Here is a 22,290-nt window from a genome sequence, read left to right as displayed (position 1 = left end):
TGCCTTTTGAATAGGGATTTATTACGCCTACTAGCTGTTAAAAAGAGAAGAGTTAAAAATAAAACTTATAATGGGCCCATAATTGTAACGTTAACTATGGAGTCACAGGAAATTCCTCCATAATACAATATTCTTGTGCTGTGTAAGGCTGAGACATGCTTTTGGCTGAGCCCTCTATGCTACACCAGATCTACAGGGTATCAGAGAGCGGGGACAATCAACCCATTGCCTGGTCAACCTATGAGGGTGGGAAGGGGGCTCCATAAACACCCTGCACCCTGCGCATCTGCCAAGGTACTCTGGCTGGGTTCCTGGCTGGGTACGGGGGTCTGGATTTTAGTCTAAGGGTAAAAATTTCAGAAGTGCCTCAGTGACCTAGGAGCCTACATGTCATTTTCAAAAGTGACTCAGGGCCAGATTTTAAAGGACACTCAGGTACCTAGGAGTGCAGACAGGCATCTACTGGGACTTTCCAAATCTCCTGGGAGTTCGGCACCAGGCATATTTGAAAATCCCACGGAGCACCTATCTGCATTTATAGACACCTAAATACCTTTTAAAACCTGGCCCTTGGGCACTTAGGATCCATAATCTCACTGAAAGTCAAAGCAAATTGGGCACTGAACTCCCATCAGCCCAGTGTAAATTCATATACAATTTTTTGGCAATCCCAATGTAAATTCATAAACAATTTTTTGAACAGAAGTTAATGGTTATAAAGAACCAGACACATTATTTGCCAACAGGCAAATTCACTAATTCAATGATTTTCATTAAATATTTCTATGACCATGACTAAGTTTCCCAAATATTTTCCCCCAAAAGGGGCAACTAGGAGCACCAGCCACGGGGCCCTGTGGGGTAGACAGCACCAGCACCACTACTGCCCTGATGAACGACGGCATCAACAAGAAACCTTCCACCCTGCAGAGCAGGCAAACTCCTGGCCGGATCAGAGATTCCTCCCACATAAGCCTCCACCCCTGGCCACAGGTCCCAAAGCTGGGCTGAGACCCTCCATGTCACTGACCCACATTCAGCAAATGAACTGTAAAATGGGAGCCATTGCAAGGGAAAGGAAAGGCCTGGCACCGGAACAACTGGAGATGAGAAAATGAAAACACTTCACAGTCACAGAGGGGGGTCCGCAGTGGCCAGTGCCCTGCAAACACTGACCCTACTCCCCAGTCAGAAACAACCGCAGACTTGTTACCTTTTACAACCCCTTTGCCCCTTCTCACAACCCCCTCCCCATTACTTAGATGTTTCATCTTGCACTGTCCTTTCACCGTCCCATCATTAAACACACAGACTGTTTCCATCTCCCACCTCACTGCTGCTATCCACATGGCAAGAAGATGCCTGTGCTCCACCACTGACACACCCTACAGAACACAGCGCTGAAATGATGCATACTGGATCCCTCAGGGTACATTGGCATCTCTTCCCTTTGATCACATGGGTGGCTCAGAACCAGATCTCATATCACAATCACAGCTCTTCCAAGTGGCTCCAACTCATCACCTCCACCATTCAGTAGAGCTACACCTAACACAGGGGCTGCAGCTGGAGCACATGCAAATAATTCCCAATGGCAATGGCTAGTCCAGCTCCAGGGGGCAGAGTTAAGGCTGCCTTGGCATTCACCTTAACTCTGGATTACCTGGTTTTCAAGGGTTTGAGTTTTGCCCAACCCAAGGGAATGAGATACCTTGGGCAACCTGAACTCTGTGTGAAAGAAGTCTTTGCCAGTGAATTTTAACTTAACTCCACAGTCTCTGACATGCGGAGCTGTCTGTCCACAGGCAGTAAGGAGAGTCTGGCCTTCATTGCAATGAATGAACAATGACCTCCTGTCTCGGGCGGGACTCGTAGAGCACCAGTGATGATAAATTGGTCACCAGTGTGAGAAATGTTTAACTCTAGCAGTGACTGCCGGGCTATGTGCACACAGAGGGCTCAGGTCTCCATAGCGCTATGTGTAGGCAGCTGCACTCATGTAAAGGTGGTGTAAAGTGGTCCTTACACATCACTACTAGTGAGTTACACCGACTCACCACCTCTGAAGTGGTTGTTGCCTGTGTGGAAAGGTGTACCTGCAGCTAGACTGATTGAGTTAATGAGACAAGAGTCACGCTCCAAAAGAGAATGAGGCTGAACAAAGGAGGGAGTGGTTAGCACAAATCTACACTGTGCTTAGTCTCCAGTACAAGCCTGGGTAAATTTGATGCAAGTGGCTGGAGTACGTGCAAAGCTGGTATACCGGGGTCCTACTCGATAACCATTTTTGACAAGGCCATACTCTGTGCTGACCTCACTGCTGTTCTCCCCTGGGGAGACAAGTCTGTTTTTATGCTCCCCCCCGCGTACTGCGTGTGTATATAGGATTGCTGCCTGGCGTGTAGACTATGGGGAGGGCCCGACCAAAATCACGGTCCATTTTGGTCAATTTCACTGTCAGAGGATTTTAAAAATCATAAATTTCATGATTTTGGCGATTTAAATCTGACATTTCACGGTGTTGTCATTGTTGGGGTCCTGACCCAGAAAGGAATTGTCGGGAGGGTCCCAAGGATATTGTAGGGAGCGGTTGCGATACTGCTACACTTATTTCTGTGCTGCTGCTGGCGGTGGCACTGCTTTCGGAGCTGGGCAGCTGGAGAGCGGTGGCTGGTGGCCAGGATCCCAGCTTTGAAGGCAGCGCCCCGCCAGCAGCAGCGCAGAAGTAAGGGTGGCCTGGTGTGGTGTTGCCACCCTTATTTCTGCACTGCTGCTGGCGGGGCGCTGCCTTCAGAGCTGGGTGCCCGGGAAACAGCTGCTGCTCTCCGACCGCCCAGCTCTGAAGGCAGTGCACAAGTAAGGGTGGCAATTCCACAATCCCCCTAAAATAACCTTGCGACCCCCCCCCCCGCAACTCCCTTTTGGGTCAGGACCCCCAATTTGAGAAATGTCGGTCCCCTGTGAAATCTGTATAGTACAGGGTAAAAGCACACAAAAGACCAGATTTCACAGGGGGAGACCAGATTTCATGGCCGTGAATTTGGTAGGATCCTAACTATGGGAACTGGGTTGTATTTGCCTTGGTGCGATATGGATAATTGGCCAGGCAGGTTCTATGTGGGTGCAGAATGTGAAAGCCGTGGGGCAGACAGGAGAAATGAGAGAGAGGGAAAATGGCAAAGCAGCTGAGAAGATTACTGACTGATAAAGTGGGGCCTTTCAACATCCGACCAGTGCTTGTCTGGATGGGGCAGGGTCATTGTGCAAGCTCGTACATGTGAGCATTGCCCTAAGACAGATGTGGTGCCTGTGACGTTGCACTCTACATGCTTTATGAATGTGAATAGGATGTAACTGGAATATGTTTGATGCAAAAGGTCTCTTGTAAGGTATCATTACAAAGCTTATAATCTACTGAATATATTCATCCTATTTCTATGAATGTATCATTCTTGTATCTGAAACTAGAAATATGAAGTAAAACTATGAGGTCCAACTGTAATTATGTAAAGTGTGGGCCATTAATGGTGGTGTAAAATCTTGATGACTCCCATTGACTTGAACAATTGACTGTAAATGGCTCTGTTTACCTGCAAGCTTGCCTGTGTATGTGTAGGCCAGCCCATGGGTAATGAAAAATGAGGTCTTACAGTGAGATGTGACCATGTCACCTGATACTGGAATCCATCTTAAACCTGGTGCTTTTCCATTTCGAAGGAGGGGTGGGGACCCAGACAGACAAAGGATTCCCACCTTGTGCCAAAGCTATAAAAGGGGGTGGAGCCGGACAAGGGTGGTCCCAGTCATGAGAAAGCCCCTGCTTTTCACCGAAGATGCCTGCTGGAACTAATAAGGATTGTACCGGGGAAAGGATTGGGCCCAGACTAGGAAGGAGTCTAGTCTGTGAAAGAAACCTATTGGAACATCTCTGGGGGTGAGACTTACCTCTCATCAGTTTCCTAATGTATTAGGCTTAGACTTGCATGGTTTGTTTTATTTTGCTTGGTAACTTACTTTGTTCTGTCTGTTATTACTTGGAACCACTTAAATCCTACTGTTTATACTAAATAAAATCACTTTTGTTTATTGATAAACCCAGAGTAAGTGATTAATACCAAGGGAAACAAACAGCTGCACATATCTTTATATCAGTGTGATAGAGGGTAGACAATTTATAGGTTTACCCTGAATAAGCTTTATACAGAGTAAAAGAGGTTTATTTGGGGTTTGGATCCCATTGGGAGCTGGGTGTCTGGGTGCTGGAGATAGGTGACCTGCTGGGCAATTGTTGGTTAAGGTCTGGAGTTTTGGGGGCATGGACAAGACCTGGGTCTGTGCTGCAGCAGGCTAGCGTGTCTGGCTCAACAAGGCAGGGTTCTGGAGTCCTAAACTGGCAGGGAAAACGGGCTCAGAGGTAAATTCAGCACATCAGGTGACAGTCATAGGGGGTCTCTGTGACCAAATCCGTCAAAGTGCCAATGTGTGAAAAAGACCAAAACGAAGGACACAAACTGATCATTCACACATAGAATCATAGAATATCAGGATTGGAAGGGACCTCAGGAGGTCATCTAGTCCAACCCCCTGTTCAAAGCAGGACCAATCCCCAATTTTTGCCCCAGATCCTTAAATGGTCCCCTCAAAGATTGAACTCACAACCCTGGGTTTAGCAGGCCAATGATCAAACCACTGAGCTATCCCTCCCCCCAAACAAAGTGCTGAGGAAATGCCATAAATGTCTTTCAAAAAGAAAAGGAGTACTTGTGGCACCTTAGAGACTAACAAAAAACAAAAGCTTATGCTCAAATAAATTTGTTAGTCTCTAAGGTGCCACAAGTACTCCTTTTCTTTTTGCGACTACAGACTAACATGGCTGCTACTCTGAAACCTGTAAATGTCTTTGTAACCTCAGGGCAACAATTCTTTATTTCTGAGGTAAATAATTTTCAATATTTAACATGAGGGGACACAATTTATGTGGCTCATCATTTGTTTTGGGATCATGATGAGTTACATCCCTGAAAGGAGGTGCACTGGAGGGGGATGGATGGAGTGAAAGTTTCTCAGACAGATAGGTTTCCACTTTGTGTTTATTCAGCATTTGCCTTGGAAATTGCTTGTGCCTAATTCCCAAGTAGCCAGTCAAGTTCCTTTGTACCCTCTGGATACTCTCCAAATTTCCCCAGCAGCAGCAACAGGCCCAGGAATTCAGGGTTTACAATCCCAGAGTTGCTGCAGCAGAGACAAGAACAGGCCCAGCAGGGAATGGGGATGTAGCTGCAAGGTTACTGCATACAAGTTCCTCTCTGCACTTGTGTATTTCAGGGACAAAAAGTTTGGAAAATAAGGACAGTGCAGCTGAGTCAGTTACAACAGAATCAGTCAAGACATTGCGACTACAAGGCTTCCCTTACATGGGACTCTCAGAATCAAGCCCAGAGAGGGAACCTTGGCCCCAGTAGATCCTTGCAGCAGTGCTGAACCTGGCACAGGACTGAGAGGGGAGCCAGCGTACTTCCATGTGCTGGGGGTTACTCCACTTAAGGGCCTGTTGAGGAGGTTCCCACTGTACCAGGGATATTTCTGAGGGAAAGGGAGGGGGCTTATGGTGAATGTGGCCCCTTTGTGCTGACACAGCCGGGGCCGAGAGGGCACAGGGCAGGGGTGAACATTCACCACCATTTCTGGAGATCCTGTCAATGAGGATAGTGAGTGAGTGAGTAGTAAGTGATAGTAAGGTGGGAGGGGGAGACACAAACCACTGACCCCAGCACTCAGGTGTGAACTCACTAATGGTGGTCATCAGGGTCTAGCAGCAAGGTGCAAACTGAGCTAATCAGAACAAAGAGGCTTTATCGCTGTTCAGCCAGCTGTAGTGATCCACGTTCTTACACTAAGTCTTACCTGCGTCAGGGGCTGTTTCTCTCAGTGCATTAGTCACTCTGTGCAAACGCAGGCATATTTCTTGCACTAGTTTTGATGAAGCCAGATTACGTATGCACGTTTATTTCCCAAATGCATAGTGCAGAGGGATCCAGGTGCAGTCTCCATGACACGGTGCTGGGGGTGAATCTAGCCCCCCCTGCATGGGAAGGCTGCCAGGCAGGCTATGGAGCAAAGAGCTACGCACCATGTGGGAGTTCCCTGCCTGACCCTGCAGGGAGATTGGGGGAAGGAGGGAGCCGTGTGGCACAGTGTGGCCAGTTTTTGCCCCCTGCACCTACCCCAGCTGTTTTGGCCCCTCCCCCTTGCCACAGGCAGGCTCAGGGCTCCTCCCCCGCTGCCTCAGGGAACTCTGGGGAAAGCTCCACAGCACTCGCCCCCCTTCCCCCCCCCAGCCCCGGCTCCAGCAGCCACAGGCAGGGTCACATCAGCTGCTGCTGCCCTGGGGAGACACTGGGCTGCTGTACCCAGGCATGTATCAGCGCACACCTGCTAATGGGGCCACCCCACAACAACTGCTCCAGCTGCCCCCGGCTAGGGGCCGAGAGGATGGCACAGCCTGCTCATCCCGTCTGCCCACTGCAGGGCACAATACAGCTCTGAGTCACCAGGAATGTCTCACATGGGTTCAGTCCCCTCTCCCTCATGGGGAGTTTCCGACGGGGGCAGGTTGGCCAAGTTCTTACCTGAGCAGATCATTCCAGTATCACGAGAATGAGGGCACTGGAATGCAGCCCATCCTGCATGACTGCAGTCCCAGAGAGCTTACTCGTCACCATCACAATCAACTAGAATGAGCCAAGTTTGTCCAGATCCTTCTCCAAAATGAGCATTACCAGGGGCACTGACAACAGATCCACATCCCAGCTGCTTACAAACCACCTCAGCGTATTCCATCAGGGCAAGTTTTTCTCGAAGACAATAATTTAGACTGACCTTGCTGATTATCAAGGTCAGGGTCAGTTTCTCAGGCTGGCGTAGCAGCACTTAGGGTTTCCATGAACCAGTTACTGCTGAGCAGTTCACTGCCCTGCCAGTCACATGGATCATTCTCGTGCTGCTAACACCAGCCCAGCAGGTTCCAGTCACTGTATTATTTAAATCGTATTTGGGTCCCACATTCAATTTTAAACATGATTTTTAATCTGTTTTGGAGACTTTGGGCCAGATTCACTCCATGCGTTGCACCAGCACTTGCTGCTGTAACCCATGATCAGCCCCCCATGCCCTCTTTCCCCTCACACTGGTGTTACGTCTGCCTGGAGCTGGGACGCAGCATGGGAAAGAGCCTGCAGCCCCCTCTGTGCTGGAGGAATGAGAGCAGCCCTGGAACTGGGCAGGGGCGGCCTTGAGGGAATGAAACCAATGTGGCCGTGAGAGGCCCTGCTATAGCACCTCTGCCATGCAGCTTGTGCTGGTCGGGCTTCTCTAGACTCCAGCTAGGATTCAAAGTGTTCAAATTCAAATTCAAAGGATTCTGCTCCAGCAGAAACCCTGGGGGAGGGAGGCAGGGCTCCTGCAAGACAAATCTTCCTGCTGGCAGAGCTTCCAGTACCCTCATGGGCACAGGGCATTGCACACTGCACCCTAACCCACATCCCCTCACCCACATCCCCTCAGAGGGAGGAATCAGCTCTGGGCATATTTGGGTCAAATCCTGCTCACCTAGCACTTCCAAAACTTCTACTGGCTTGATGAGGCTGCACCAGACCTGCATACCATCGAAGACTGGGGTAACCAGCCTCAGGACAATATATATGGCAGATCTAACAGGAGCCCACCAGGGAAGCTGGCAGGGAACCATGAAGGTTTCCACCAGACTCTCCCTACCTGTTGTTTCAAGAAAGTTCACTGAACCCAGTTCACTTTCATGAGAAATTTTGAGTTCAACATACTGGCATTTTCCTTTGAAATACTGGTTCATCGGATAATTTCCGACCAGCTCTATTAGGGAGGTCATTTTACCTCTATACACAGCACTGGGGAGACCAATACTGCATCCCGTTTTAGTGTCCACATTTTAAGAAAGATGTTAAAAATTTGGAAAGGGAGCAGAGGAGAGCCACAATAATGATTCCGGGGCTTGAAAATGAGCCTTGCAGTGAGAGACTTATGGAGCTCCATCTGTTTAGCTTATCAAAAAGATGACCTAGAAGTGACTTGATTGCAGTGTATAAATACCTTTGCATGGACAAAACACTGCATACTAAAGGCCTTCTTAATCAAGTGGAGAAAGGCATAAGAAGAACCAATGGATGGAAGTTAAAGTCAGATAAATTCCTATTAGAGGTAAGGCATACATTTTTCACAGTGATAGTGACGAAACATTGGAACAAATTACCAAGGGAAGCAGAAGATTCTCCACCTCCTGAAGTATTCAGAAGAAAACTGGATGCTTTTCTGGAAGATGTGCTTTAGCCAAACACAAGTTATTAGATTAACTACTGGAGTGACTGGATTAAATTCCATAACCTTTGTTACCCAGGAGGTCACACTAAAGCTCTCTTCTGGTCCTAAAATCTATACAGCTATGAATCAAAACGAATGTAAAAGTTTGCAAAGAGAAGCATTCAAACATTCAGAATGCCAGACTTGTACTTACCATATTTAGTCCATTTTGTGACTCTGCGTTGTGATACTGTCTTTAATTACATGATTATATGCTATTTTTTCCACAGGACCCCCACCTCGTTCAGTGCACAGAAGAAATGGTGCTCACTGAATGGCTTCAATGAGTGTCCCCAGCCCTTATGTACTGCACACCATCTAAACTGAAATCCCACAACAGAACTGTTAATTTCCTCATGGGCTTTTCTATGGCGCTCATTTCTATACCACCTGAGTGCTTCACAAACATTAAAGAATGTCTTTTAACAACACCACTGGGAGGCAGGGAAGTGTTGTTATCTCCATTTTACATATAGGGAGCTGAAGCCCAGAGACACTATGGACAAAATTATCTAAAGCATCCACTGATTTTGGGTTGAGACCCCTAGGTCCTGGTTTTTCAGAGTACTTTGGCTTGTGCAGCATGGCTCCCACTGACTTCAGTTTACAGCAGTGAGTGCTCAGCACTTCTGCAAACCAGACCCCCCTGGTTACAAGTGGGCCACCCATAAAATGAGGAACACACAATTAATGACCACCTGTGAAATATTTGGTTCAGCGACTTGCCAAGTATCACATAGGAACTCTGTGGCAAAGGCAGGGATAGAATCCAGTTCCCCAGGGCAGCGTTCACCTGCCTTAACAAGAGATCCTCCTTTCTCTTTCTGCAATCCCCTGCCTCACACACAGCACACAGTTTCTGCAACAAATGAGGCAGGGGTCCTATAGATAACTTCACTCCACAGCCCTGATTCAGAGCAGTGTCTATTCTCTTCACTGCATGAGGCAGGGGTCCTGTGGAGCAAATAGCAAGTTATCATGTAATGAAAGACTGTATCTTAATGCATATGTACAGATGGGCCAAAATAAAGTGGCAAAGACAACTTTAATTCTGCCCTTTCCTTATTTTTTTATGGTTCAACTTTGCAAACTTAATGTTCCTTACAAGTAATGTTTGGTGCATAAGTCCCTGGATTTAAAAAAAAACCAAACTGAAAAAAACAGACTTCCAAGATGCGGAATCAAGTTGACACCCAGGTGGGTCATCAGGAGGGTTGGAACACAACCTCTGACCTTTGAGCTTTAAAATGGGAGTAGATCAAAGCACACTAGGGAACTGTTAGTGAGCGAGCATGGACCACATGGACACTTATTATGCAACAGATTTACCCCCCCAGCTTGCCACAAACTAAATGTTCATGTAGATCTGCTCTCAGCGTCCCCCACCCCACCCTGGCTGCTTATTCCAGTCTTGTTGCCCAGTTAGTCTTAGACTCCCCTGACACCCTGGCTCCTCATCTGGTCTGTCTCTCCTCACCCACCCCCAGTTCCTCCCCACTGGTTCCCAGTCCCAGACTCCTCACCCAGTCAGTCCCAGTCTCCCCCAGCTCCCAATCTCCTTGCTCAGCAAGTCACAGTTTCTATCCCCGACTCCCTGTTCTATTTACCCTGCCTAGCCACTGACAGTCTCTTCCCCCTTCCCTCCTCCCTGTCCTAGTCTCCTTGCCCAGCCAGTCCCCATCTCTCCCTTTCCCTCCCTGTCCCAGTTTCTCTCCCCACACCAGTATCCAGTCTTGGAATCCCCCCAGCCCCCGCCACCCCACAGGCTCCTTGTGCCAATCTACTCTCCCCCTCTAACCCCAGTCTGGTTCTTGCCCCTTCTGCATTCAATTCAGGAGGCTTCCTCTCTGCACAGCCTGGGCCCAATAGCGGAAGACAGTCTCCCTGGGACAGGGGACCGGGAGTGAATAGATGAGCCTGCACTCTGACCACTTAGACGCCAATTAGTCCCCCAAAGAAAGTAAGTAGATAAGAAGGCTGGTGGGCTGGGTGGGATAAAGAGCCAAGTAGCCCATGAGCCCGGATCTAATAAAGTGGCACAGGAAGGATGCCCCAGAGAGAAGAGAAAGAGGGAGAACAGGGCGAGCTGAGCCCAGTCACTGAAAGGCCTCAGGGAAGGGAGATCTCTCTTCTCCTCAGGTCCCGACGAGGGGGCCAAACACAGAGGCTATTGTACACAGACCGTTGCGTGTGGACTACAGCGTTATTGGTCGAGCTAACTCAAAATCAATGGCACGGTCAATGCACAACTAGTGGAGTCTGTGCCGTTTCTGCAGGGTAAGAAGACAGGCGCAAGGGCACGTCCTGGTGCATTCCCTCATCTCAGTTCTGGTGCCTGGTGTCACTCTCGCCCACAGCAGCCAGGAGCAAATCTTCAGGGAAAGTCTCCGTCTTCCTGCAATCCCCTGCCTTATTGCCTATGCACCTTCCCACTGCTGCAACCAGTGAGGCTGTGGGCCTCCAGACAACAGCCTCCTTCACTACTCCGCCTTGATTCATTCCCAGGGCACCATCCAGCCTGTGCACTGATTGTGGCAGGGACCTTGGCGGAGGAGAACGTTTTGTCAAAGTTTGGTATTAATCCAACCAGAAATGAGAAGTGAAAGCTGGAAGAGAAGGGGTTGAGACAGACAAGGTGGCTGAGGTAATAGCTTTTATTGGACCAGCTCCTGTTGGTGTAAGAGACAAGCTTCTCAACTTACACACAGCTCTTCTCTGTCAGATCAAAAGCTTGTCTCTCTCCAACAGAAGTGGGTCCAATAAAAGATATGACCTCACCCACCTTGTCTCTCTAATATCCTGGGACTAACCCGGCTACAACAACACTGCATATGAGAGGATCACTGTCACTTTTTGGAAGAAAAAACAAGGAGTCCGGTGGCACCTTAAAGACAGATTTAAGGAGCCACCGGCCTCCTCATTGTTTTTGTGGATACAAACTAACATGGATACCCCTCTGATACTTGACCCTTTTGGGAAAGTTTTCTAGTATTCTGCCAGGACAGCATCTCTCAAAAATCGCTTGGTGCAGAAACGTCACAGCTCCCGTATGGGTTTGTTCTCAGTGATATCTAGTGCACAGGGCTAGTTTGTAGACGGCTGGCTGGTTATTTCTGGAATAATTCTGAATGGTCCCAATCCTGAGTCCTTTATTCTGTTTCTACTCAGTCTGTACAAAGCAAACTCACATTACAGTCACTGGCTGATTGCCTGAGTAAGGAACCCTGGTTTGGTCCTATGACCTGGCCCTGCACCTCTACCCAGGGAAGATGGGGCTTAGTGACAGGAATGGACATAACTATACGGGCCATGGAAAGACTCCTCCTCCTCTCCAGCCTTCAGCTCGGGGGTGGGGAACAACCCTCACTTTATTCCCACTGCAAAGGTGCAGCTCCAGCGGAGACGCAACGGCGGTTTTACAGAAAGGTGCACAGACGGGACGTCTGCTCTGATACCCCTTGGTTCGTGTGCAGCTCCCTCCTCCTGCTGAGGTTCAGAGGAGCGGGACGCCCTGCTGGGCACTTGCTGGGTGGGCAGCACCAGGCATTGAGCCGTTGTTAGTACCAGGTTAGGGGGGTTACATCTGCAAGAGCCCACTGTATTTTACATCTGCAGAGTTTCAAAGTCCTGGCAATGAAGCGCCTTTTTACTAAGTTCTTTTCTCCGATCTTTTTTTTTTATTTTTAAAGACTAGGAAAGTGCATAACCCCCCCCCACCCCCGCTACTGCCCCTCCCCCCATGTTAAGAGATTTTCAAGGTTTGTCATTGAAACACTCAAAATCCAAGAAAGGGCCAAGATTAAACACAACCCTTAGCCACCATCGCCAGGGGGAGCTGCTAAAACTTTTGGAACTATAGGAAAATATTCTACTCTTCCCTGTGCTATATTCAGAGGAAGGTATTACTCCGACCAAATGTTAAGAGAAGAGTTTAAAATAAAATTTCTAAGGGGCCTGTAGTTGTAACGTTAACTATTGAGTCACAACAAATGTCTCCATAATATGATACTCTCTAGGCCAGATCGACAGGGTATCAGAGATTTTGTAATTTTCTGTTACCGGTTGGTCCAAAACATGAAAAGTAACAAAACAGGCTGGGGTCGGGGGGGTGCTCTGAGCTAACTCTAATTCCAGTCAAGCCAGGAGGATCCTCCCATTCCCTGGTCACTCTATGAGGGGGGGTCAGAATGTTCATAAATGCCCCACCCTCTGTGCATCCCCCCAGCTCCTTTGGCTGGGCGTCTGGGTCTGGATTTGAGTCTAAGGGTAACATTTTCAAAAGTGCCTTAGGGGTTTATGTGCCATTTTCAAAAATGACTCAGGACCAGATTTCAAAGGGCATTCAGCTGCCTGGAAATGCACAAAGGTGCCTAGTGGGATTTTCCAAAACTCCTGGGAGTTTGGCACCAGGCACATTTGAAAATCCCACTGGGTACCTATCTGCAGGTTTAGACACCTAAATATCTTTAAAAATCTTGCCTGTAGGCACTTAGGTTCAATCGTCTTATTCAAAGTAAATGCCAGTTGGGCACCAAACTCTTGTTGGACTTTTTGGAAATCCCAATGGAAAATCATATAAAAAAGTTTTAAACAGACGTTAATGGCTATAGATAAACAGACACATTATTGGGAAACAGGCAAGTTTGCTAATTCGATGATTTTCTTTAAAATTTTCCTTGACGATGGCTAAGTTTCCCAAATATTTTCCCTACAAAATGGCAGCTGCCAACTGCAGCCACAGGCCCCTGTGGGGCAGACAGTCCGAGCACTGCTAGTGCCCTCATGAACAACTGCATCCTAAAGAAACCTTCAGCCCTGCAGAGCAGGAAGCTCCTGGCTGGGTCACAGATCTCTCCCAAATGAGCCCTGACCCACTGGCCACAGGTCCCTCCCTGTCACTGACTCATATTCAGAAAACAAACTGCAAAATGGGAGCCATTCAAAGGGAAAGGAAAGACGTGGCATTGAAACAACTGGAAATGATATAACAAAAATGCTTCACAGTCACACAGGGGGATCCTCAGTGGCCAGAGACATGAACAGTAATAATTATAGTTCAGTAATAAAAATAATGACAGGGCTTGCTCCGGCTTTTGTTCATTTCTCATTAGGGTGACAGGCACACGACGCTCTCTGAGTTCAAGCCCTTTTGTCTCAGGGGATTTGCCTTTCAGGACTGAGCTGGCTGATTCTTACCTGAACAGGTCACTCCAGCATCCTCTGCATGATTGCAGTCACTCTTACCCCATCCCTCGTTCCCGCAGTGCCAGAGAGCAGACTCAGTACCACGACAGGCAACTTCATCCAGCCAAATTTTTCCAGATCCTGGTCCAAATGGAGCCAAGCCAGGGGCACTGACAGCAACTCCACATCCCAACTGCTTACAGACAACTCCAGCATCTGCCATGTCCCAGCTATCATCACACACCGTCCCCCACTGATCCTGGTGTTTAACCTCCACTCTTCCGGCACAGGGGCTGCCTCCATCCACCAGCCTCAGCTCATCGGCGCCTTCAAAGACAGACACAGAGCAGGTCAGAGCGAGCAGGGACCCCCCTCCCCAGCGTTATCACAGCAGAGTCCACACCCAGCAGCAAGGGCTCCGCGCCCAGAGCCAGGAGAATGGGACATGCCCAGAGCTGCCTCATGGCTCCACCTGATCCCATCTCAGGGCCTCACACTCGGAGCTGTCAGTGCTGCAGCTCTCGCAATTTTATCCCCACTCTGGCGATTTGGGGTGTTTTTACCTGTCTCGTGAGAACACGTTGGAAGGTGCCAACTCACTGAGTTTCCCTTATTCCAAATGGTGCCATCTCCTGTCACTGTCACTGGGGCTGAAGCCAGCAAGATGCTGCAGTGACGGGTTGGATCACAGAACCCCCCTGGGAGCTGCCACCTGATGTGACCAGACTACTTCTGCCCATGCTTTCCCTGCCAGTTTGGGACTCAGCACCCTGTCTTGCTGAGCCAGACACACCAGTCTGCTCCAACACAGACCCAGGGTCTGAACCACATGCCCCAAACTGCAAGCTTAACTAAGAGCAGCTTACAGAAGTTTGCCTGTCCTTGACACTCAGATGCCCAACTCCCAATGGGGTCCAAACCCTAAATAAATCCATTTTACCCTGTATAAAGCTAATACAGGGTAAACTCATAAATTGTTCACCCTCTATAACACTGAAAGAGAGGTATGTACAGCTGTTTGCCCCCCCCCCCCAGTATTAATACATACTCTGGGTTAATTAATAAGTAAAATGTGATTTTATTAAATACAGAAAGTAGGATTTAAGTGGTTCTAAGTAGTAACAGACAGAATAAAGTGAATTACCAAGCAAAATAAAATAAAACATGCAAATCTAAGCCTAATACCGTAATAAAACTGAATACAGATAAAAACCTCGTCAGTTCCAGGACGCTCTCTTTTACAGACTAGTCTCCTTCTAGTCTGGGTCCTGTAGTCACTTCCACCCCTTGTAGTGACTGTCCTTTGTTCCAGTTTCTTTCAGGTATCTTTGGGGGTGGAGAGGTTCTCTTTAGCCAGCTGAAGACAAAATGGAGTTTCGGAGTCACCTGGGCAAGTCACATGTCTCTGCACGACTGAGTTCCTTACCAGCCAATCCACATTCCTGGGAAAGCCCAGATGAGGATTAATGTCTCCAAGTTCATTGTTGTCTTAAGGGCTTCTTGATTGGGCACTTACTGAGAATAGACCAACTGCTTCACTAAAACCTACTCAGAATCAAACAAGTATGCAGCCAATATTCATAACTTCGAATACAAAAATGATACATGCATAAAAATAGGATGAATAGATTCAGTAGCTCATAACCTTTACAGAGATATGTTACATGGCATATGTAGCATAAAACGCATTCTAATTATGTCATATATACATTCATAAGTATATTTCCATAAAGCCTGATGGGGGGCACCATCACAGCCGCCATCTCCCTACAGTCTGTCGGCATGTGGGAGTGAGGCCGCCCTGGGTAAAGCTGGCTGCCACTTCCCACTAAAGCCCACTGGGAACACGGCTGTCTCTGTGTGGCTGAGGGGGCTGGAGAGGACCCAGGGACCGTGATGGGCAGCAGAGACCCTGTGAAAGGAGGATGGGGAGAGTGAGGGGAGCAGGGCACTGGGGGGACAGGAGGCAGATTCAAGGGTTGCAAAGGAATGGGGTAAAGACGATGAGTCAGCCAGAGGGAGCGGTGGGGAGGGGGTTCTGGCAGAAGGGGAGGAAAGAGGGTGGGGAAGGGAGAGTGTCTGGAGCAGGGGGCAGAAGGGACAGAGGGGAGGAGGTTCTGGAAAGGGTGGTAGGAAGGGGCAGGAGCGAGGAGGTGGGACTGAAGTGGGGGGCAGGAAGGAGGTTAGAAAGCAGGGGCAGGAGGGAGAAGTGGGGAGGGGAGGGGTGTCTGCATTGGGAGTTAACAGGGAGGCAGGAAAGAGAGTCAGAAGGGAGGGGAGGGGACAGGGATCTGAAATTGGGGCGGGATGGAGCACAGGGTGGTCTGGAGTGGGGAGCAGGGAGCATGGGGCTGGAGGGGGTTATTAAGCAGGGGGCAGGAGGGAGGGGAGGAGAAGGGGGTTTAGAGAAGGGGGTCTGCATGGAGAGAGGAAGGGGTCTGGAGTGGGGGACAGGAGTGAGAAGTGAGGAGGGGATGAGGAATCAGGGACAGGAGGGAGAAAGGGGAAGGGGGAGAGAGGAGAGAGGGGGCAGAAGGAGGCATTGGGGAGAAGAGGGGGTCTTACAAGGGGGAAAGAGGAGGAAGGGGTGGGGAAGGGTGAACTTGTGGGGGAAGGAGGGAGGGGGTTTGAAGCAGGGCAGCAAGAGGGTGAGGAGGGGAGGGGTGTGGAGCAGAGGATGGGAGGGAGCGGAGGGAGACTGGAGCAGGGGCACATGCAGGAGTATTGGGGAGGATGGAGGACTGGGGATGGAGTGGGGGGGTCTGGTGCCAGTGGACAGGAGGTAGGGGAGGGGTTGTGGGGAAGGGGGACAGGAAGGGAGTATTGGGGAGGCGAACGGAGTCTGGAGTAGGCAGGGGATGGGATCAGGAGTGGGAGGGGGCAGGAGCGAAGGAGACATGGGCAGGAGAGAGTAGGGGTCTCTAGAATGGGGGCAGTGCTTCCCGGTCTCAGGTGGAGAAGTTGCAGGGGCAGTGTGGGGTGGAGGAAGTCAGGGAAGTGTTGCTGTTTGCAAAAGGCTAAACCAAACCTGTCGTGTTATGGTGACATAATTTATGTGAAGGGTTAATGTCAGATCAGAGTGAAGGTCTCCAGTATCTCTGTCTGTAACTCGCCCCTGAACAGTAACAGAAGTTCTGTGTGTGAGTGTGAACCATGCTGCATGAATTAGCTCAGTGGCTGTCAAGCTATTTCCCAGCCAGCCCTTCGTCTGTCAGAGGAACTGAACCAGGAGGGAGAGCGAAGGCAGTGCTGGGCAATGGATGGCAGTTCCAGGTCTCAGGGGTGAGAGGAAGGTAAGCGCAGTCTCCAGCTGAGCAGCCGGGGGGGTCGTGCAGTTCGGGAGCACTAAAGGGTGACTTTTCAGCCTGCGATTCTCACCCCCGCACTGGCAGAGGAATAGAGGGGGGTTCTAAAGTCCAAAGATGGATGGAAAAATGAGACTGGATTTTTTTTTATCCTCGCAACTTTTGTTCTGTGGCGCTTGGCATTATAGCCTTGTGCTCCCTAACGGAGCTTCCTCTCCCCACCTGCCCCACACATTTCTCTCTTCCACCGGTCTCTTCCCGCCCTCCTCCCCTGGGCTCTTCCCCCTCCTCTTCTCCCCTTTCTACCTGGCCTCTCCGCCCTGCATGTACAGGCTGCTCCTTCCCCAGATGAGCAGCAGACTCTGCCCCCGCTCCCTGCAAGCTGCTTTTCTCCCAGTAGCTCTGAGTTCCACCCCCTGCCCCCAGTTGTCTCTAGAGTTGTTTGTATCTGTGGGGGTTGTGGAGAGGCAAAGCTGGCTGCTGGAAGGAAGGCAGTTCACAGGGAATGTGAGGATGGGCCACTGCCTGCCACACAGTCCTGGGATATTGGCTAGGAGAACTGGCCCCCAGGACAGGGTGTGAAGAGCCAGGACCGTCCCTGAGACTGGGAGAAGTATGGGCATCATTACAATGCCCAGGAGTTACGGCTACATGCAGAGTTCCACTGTGAGCGGTGGATGGCTGAGCCAGGGACACTGTGTTTATGGAGCCTCCTTGGAGCTGAGAGAACAGTGCAGTTCACACCAGTACATGGCCAGACCATCCTGCTCCTTTAATGCCAAGCAAATAGAAAATGCTCACTTTGCTGCAATCCACAGGGGTGTTTATTCAGGTACGGCTCACTTCAGTGCAGTCCCACAGGCAACCCATGGGGCCTGGTCTGCACTGAGAAAAATAGGGGCTTTTTTTCAATGGATTTAACTCAGTGATGTTCACTCGTGGCAGGACTCAAGGCTGTAACACTGCTCTAGCTAAGTTCTATTTCCCTGCACCCAGTAGAAACTAACAACAGCTGTCAGTTTCCTTGCTCAGAAATCCCACAGCCTGCCCCTCCAGCAAGCTTCAACTGGCTTTCTTTCCTTTCTGCTTCCAAGATCCCGGTCACAACTCCTTCTATTGGCTTCTCCCCCAACAGACACAGTCTGACGCCAGTATCCTAGCCCCTGCTTTGGCAACAGTGGAAACCCCTGGCTAGCTCTGCCCTGCCCATGTGCCCAGTGCCTTTGGCAGTAGCCCCCACTGTTTGCAGCTGTTTTTACTACAAAAAGGATCTTGATTGCTCCATCTGTTGAACCTAAAAGAGAGTTCTCGTCCTGCCATTGGCTTTCATTCATTGTCTTAGGATCAAAGATTCCCCGATGGCAGCCATCAGCACCTTTCTGGATAACAATCACATTTACATACTGCACCTATCATATACTGGCTACACCTCTGTGGCCCAACTTGGAATAATGACCCCACCCAGCACTCTGAACAATGGGGAAGTTCAGATCTGGGTCTGGGAGTGACACCTGCCGCTTTGGCCCACCCCTGATATTTTCTCATTTGTTTGCCTGGACCCCACATCATTTTACAAATTTGTTTTCCCGCACAATGTAAAGAGGTCAATAATTGTGAAACACAATCTTCTGGCAAAGACTGACCTGGCCTCTGCTCAGGGAGGAGGATTCGGGCACTGAGGGAAAGGGAAAGCTACATGGTGATATCCCCTATATTGTATACCACCCCCCAACACACACATCACTGTGTCTCTGTTCATGTGAAGAAAACTCAAATTTCCCATAGAAAATAAAAAATATCAAAGGGATGATACACATTTCCTCAGCAATCCAACAAAAATGCATTGAGCTGAACATGTGCTTGGCATCACTATATGACACCATCCCACAATCGTGCAGCAATTTATCCCGCACGTGGTCATAATTGTCCATCCCCTGCAATGTCAGTCTGATCAGCAGAAGTCACCACAGAATTCCATGCTTCCCGGTCATGTACAGCTGTGTCATGGGCTCTAATCCCAGCACATTATATAGGAACTTCTTGGGAATCTGAAATATAAACTCCAAGTCACCTGCTAGATGGTTGGTTTTGTCAGGATTTTCTGGGTACCAGCCCCCTACTCAACGCACAGTGACTGAGCTGTCTGTGAAATATACATCAGGGCAGGTTCTTCTCGAAGACAATAATTTAGACTGATCGTGCTGATTGTCAAGGTCAGGGTCAGTTTCTCAGGCTGGCGCAGCAGCACATCGGGTTCCCATGAACCAGCTACTGCTGAGCAGTTCACTGCCCTGCCAGACACATGGATCATTCTCGTGCTGCTAACACCAGCCCAGCAGGTTCCAATCACTGCATTATTTGAATCATATCTGGGTCCCACATTCAATTTGAATCCTATTGTTAATCAGTTTTGGAGTCTTTGGCCCAGATTCACTCCCTAAGACGCACCAGCACATGCTGATGTACCTCATGATCTGCTCCCCCCTCCCCCATTGCTGTTAAGTCTTTCTGGAGCTGGGACACGGGATGGCAAGGAGCCTGCAGCCCCCTCTGTGCTGGAGGAATGAGAGCAGCCCTGAAACTGGGCAGGGGCGGCCTTGAGGGAATGAAACCAATGTGGCCGTGAGTGGCCCTGATGCAGCACCTCTGCCATGCAGCTTGTGCTGGTCGGGCTTCTCTTGCCTCCAGCTAGGATTCAAAGCTTCTCTGCTCCAGCAGAAACCCTGGGGGACGGAGGCAGGGCTCCTGTAGGATAAATCTTCCTGCTGGCAGAGCTTCTGATACCCCCATGGGAACAGGGCATTGCACACTGCACCCCAACACATGCACACCCCCCTTCTATGGGAGGAATCAGCTCTGAGTTTATTTGGATAAATCCTGCTCACTTCAAAATTGCAAAACTTCTATTGGCTTCAGTGAGTGAATGGGGCAGTGAGGAGCCAGGACTTGGCCCTTGCAGCTGTTGGATTCTGGACTAAGACTGTTGGCACCTGGACGACATGGATAACACACTCAAATCCCAGCAGCATGAATTGACCATTTCAACAGGAACTCAGCTAGCCACATACCTCCAGAAACTCCTTCCCACCCCTTTCTCATTATGTGACGCACGGCCTGGGTCCTTCCCACCCCCAACCCCCAAACGAGTGTCTTTTGCAGTGTGCCCAGAAGGTCAACAAATTTGGGCTATTTTGGCCCAAACAGGATAACAAGTTTCAGAGTCCTGGAGGCCTCACAGAGAACACCCTGCCAGCCACCCCTCTCCTTTATAAAAAGGGGGAACCAGCTCAGGTGTCCCTGCTAACCACAGCTGTGTCCGTATGGCAAGGGGAGAGAAGTGATCCCTCAGAGAGGCCGGTCGCAGGCCATTAAGGACTTTATAAATTCTAACCAACACCTTAACCTCCACCCAGAGCTGGGCAGCCAGTGCAGATCCTGCAGCACGGCTGTAACATGCTCCTAGCATGATGCCCTGCTCAGTGAGTTGCTGCCATTTTCATCAGCTTCGTTCTCTAAATGGTTCTAAGGTGCAGCCCCACATTAGAGTCATTTGAATAGTCCAATCTCAAGGTTACAAACGCCTTGATAACAGTGGCAAGGTCTAATTCCGAAAAGAAAAGTAATAACGTCCAAGCCAGGTACCGATGGTAAAAAGCTGACTCTAAAAGTTACCACCCTCGTTCCAGTTGACCCAGCTCCCCTGGTGAAGCACAGAGGAGACTTACCTGCTGTGTCCTGAAATGAGAGGAGAAGAAGCCACAGCACCGGAGTGGAGAGATGTCCCTTCATTGCCAGCCTGACTTGCTGTCACCTCCTCTCAATACTCTGGCTGCACTTAAACACCTGCCAGGGCTCCTCTGTGTCTGACAAGTGACAACAAAGCAGTGGAAGGGAAATATATAGATTCAGAGGCTGGCATCAGCTGCGCGAAGGAACCAATAGCAAATCCATCTGCCTTTTTAGTTATGATCAGTGGTTTTATCTGTGAATGTATGAAGCTAAAACATCCAATAAAACTCAAAAGCAACAAACATCACCATATATGAGTGATGAGCCCCCTCCTGACGTCAGGTTTACCACAGCCTCAGATCATCGGGTAACCCCCAATCTCCGGAGCCGGAAGGAAAAGTTCTGCACAAACTGTAGCCGTGCTGTTTCTCGCCCTGATAGATTCTATATCATATTAAACATGAACTGGGAGACATTCGAGGCAGGCTATTTTATAAACTAGGAAAGAAATCTCTTGTGCCAAAGGTGATCATTACAAGACCAATTCCCAGTACAGGACATGCCCAATTACAGACAAGGACAACTCACTAGAACCAGGTTGTGTCACTCAGATCAGCTTTATAGAAGAAGAATAACTCAGCAGCATCTGAAATATTGACAGTTCTTCAACTAATAGGCCTTGGGGCAGGGGTGAAAGTGGGCCGGTACAACATACCAGTAAAAAGTGGCTGCTGCTATTGGCCTGTACGCAGATGACGTTAAAGCGCTGCCATGGCAGCGCTTTAACATCATTGCCCCCCAACCCAGGCTGCCAAAGGGGGGCACAAAAGGGGCAGCTGCCCTGGGGCCAGCAATTTAAAATTTAAATCATCGACGGAGCCCCGGGCAGCACAGGCCAGGGAGTGCGGATGGGCTGGCTGGGGGAGGCTGATCCCTCAGCTCCACCCCTTCTGCCCAAGGCCCCACCCTTTCCAGGGGCCCAGAGTCAGGACCCTGTACCAATAAGGACTTTATGTTACTTTCACCCCGGTCTTGGGGTTTCCTGTCTAGACCATGATTCTTAGTGGTAGAGGCAGAGCATAGGGCTTCCTGAGTAGGCCATGACCTTCTCTTGCAGTAGCAGGAGGTCCTGCACACACCGTGCCCATCAGTGCTATCAGCAGCAGGAGGGCTCCTTGGAAACAAGTGTACTTGATTCATGGGACACAGACAATTCAAGGAACAGGCACAAGGGAAGGGAATAGAACAGAATAATGACTGGCTGGCACCACACCTACCTCCTGCTCTTCCTCAAGAGAACTGTTACAAATACTTGGATTAAGGGAAACGTCTTTAACTCTTTACCTTTGCATTTTCTCTGATGCTGCCCTTTCTGTATGGAGAAAACTCCCTCAGAAAATCTGTGCAAGCAACACCTGATTCTCCTTCGAATCCCTCCTTGAGACTCTGCTCTGTTGTGATTCCGGAAAAACACTTGACAGTGAGTGACTATCTTGGCAGATGAGGAGGTGTGGCTGTGCCTTTTCCCCATCCTTCCCTCTCCTTATTATTACTAAACTCCCTGCCCCAATCATGCCATTCCTCCTCACTCTGCCCTCCAACTATTTAAATAAACAGTAATGACAAAACAGGAAATTGCACCAAAGTAGTACAAAGGTCCTACTGTCAACCAAACATTAGT

General features: G+C 49.4%; 1 protein-coding gene across 1 annotated transcript in view; it reads right to left on the bottom strand.

Annotated features, from left to right (window-relative positions):
• LOC141975063 (antigen WC1.1-like) overlaps window positions 1–20,669 on the bottom strand; it is a 57,152-nt gene extending 36,483 nt beyond the window's left edge. The window contains exons 1-2 of the mRNA XM_074935235.1: window positions 20,606–20,669; window positions 13,588–13,902 (exon numbers count right to left, since the gene is read on the bottom strand). Coding sequence (XP_074791336.1) covers window positions 13,588–13,902; window positions 20,606–20,669 — 379 coding nt within the window. The remainder of the gene's footprint in view (window positions 1–13,587; window positions 13,903–20,605) is intronic.
• Window positions 20,670–22,290: the final 1,621 nt, after the last annotated feature.

Source organism: Natator depressus, chromosome 1 (genome assembly GCF_965152275.1).
Source record: "Natator depressus isolate rNatDep1 chromosome 1, rNatDep2.hap1, whole genome shotgun sequence".
Taxonomy (NCBI): Eukaryota; Metazoa; Chordata; order Testudines; family Cheloniidae; genus Natator; species Natator depressus.
The sequence above is the reverse complement of the archived record's forward strand: the minus strand, read 5'-3'. Positions and strand labels throughout refer to the sequence as shown.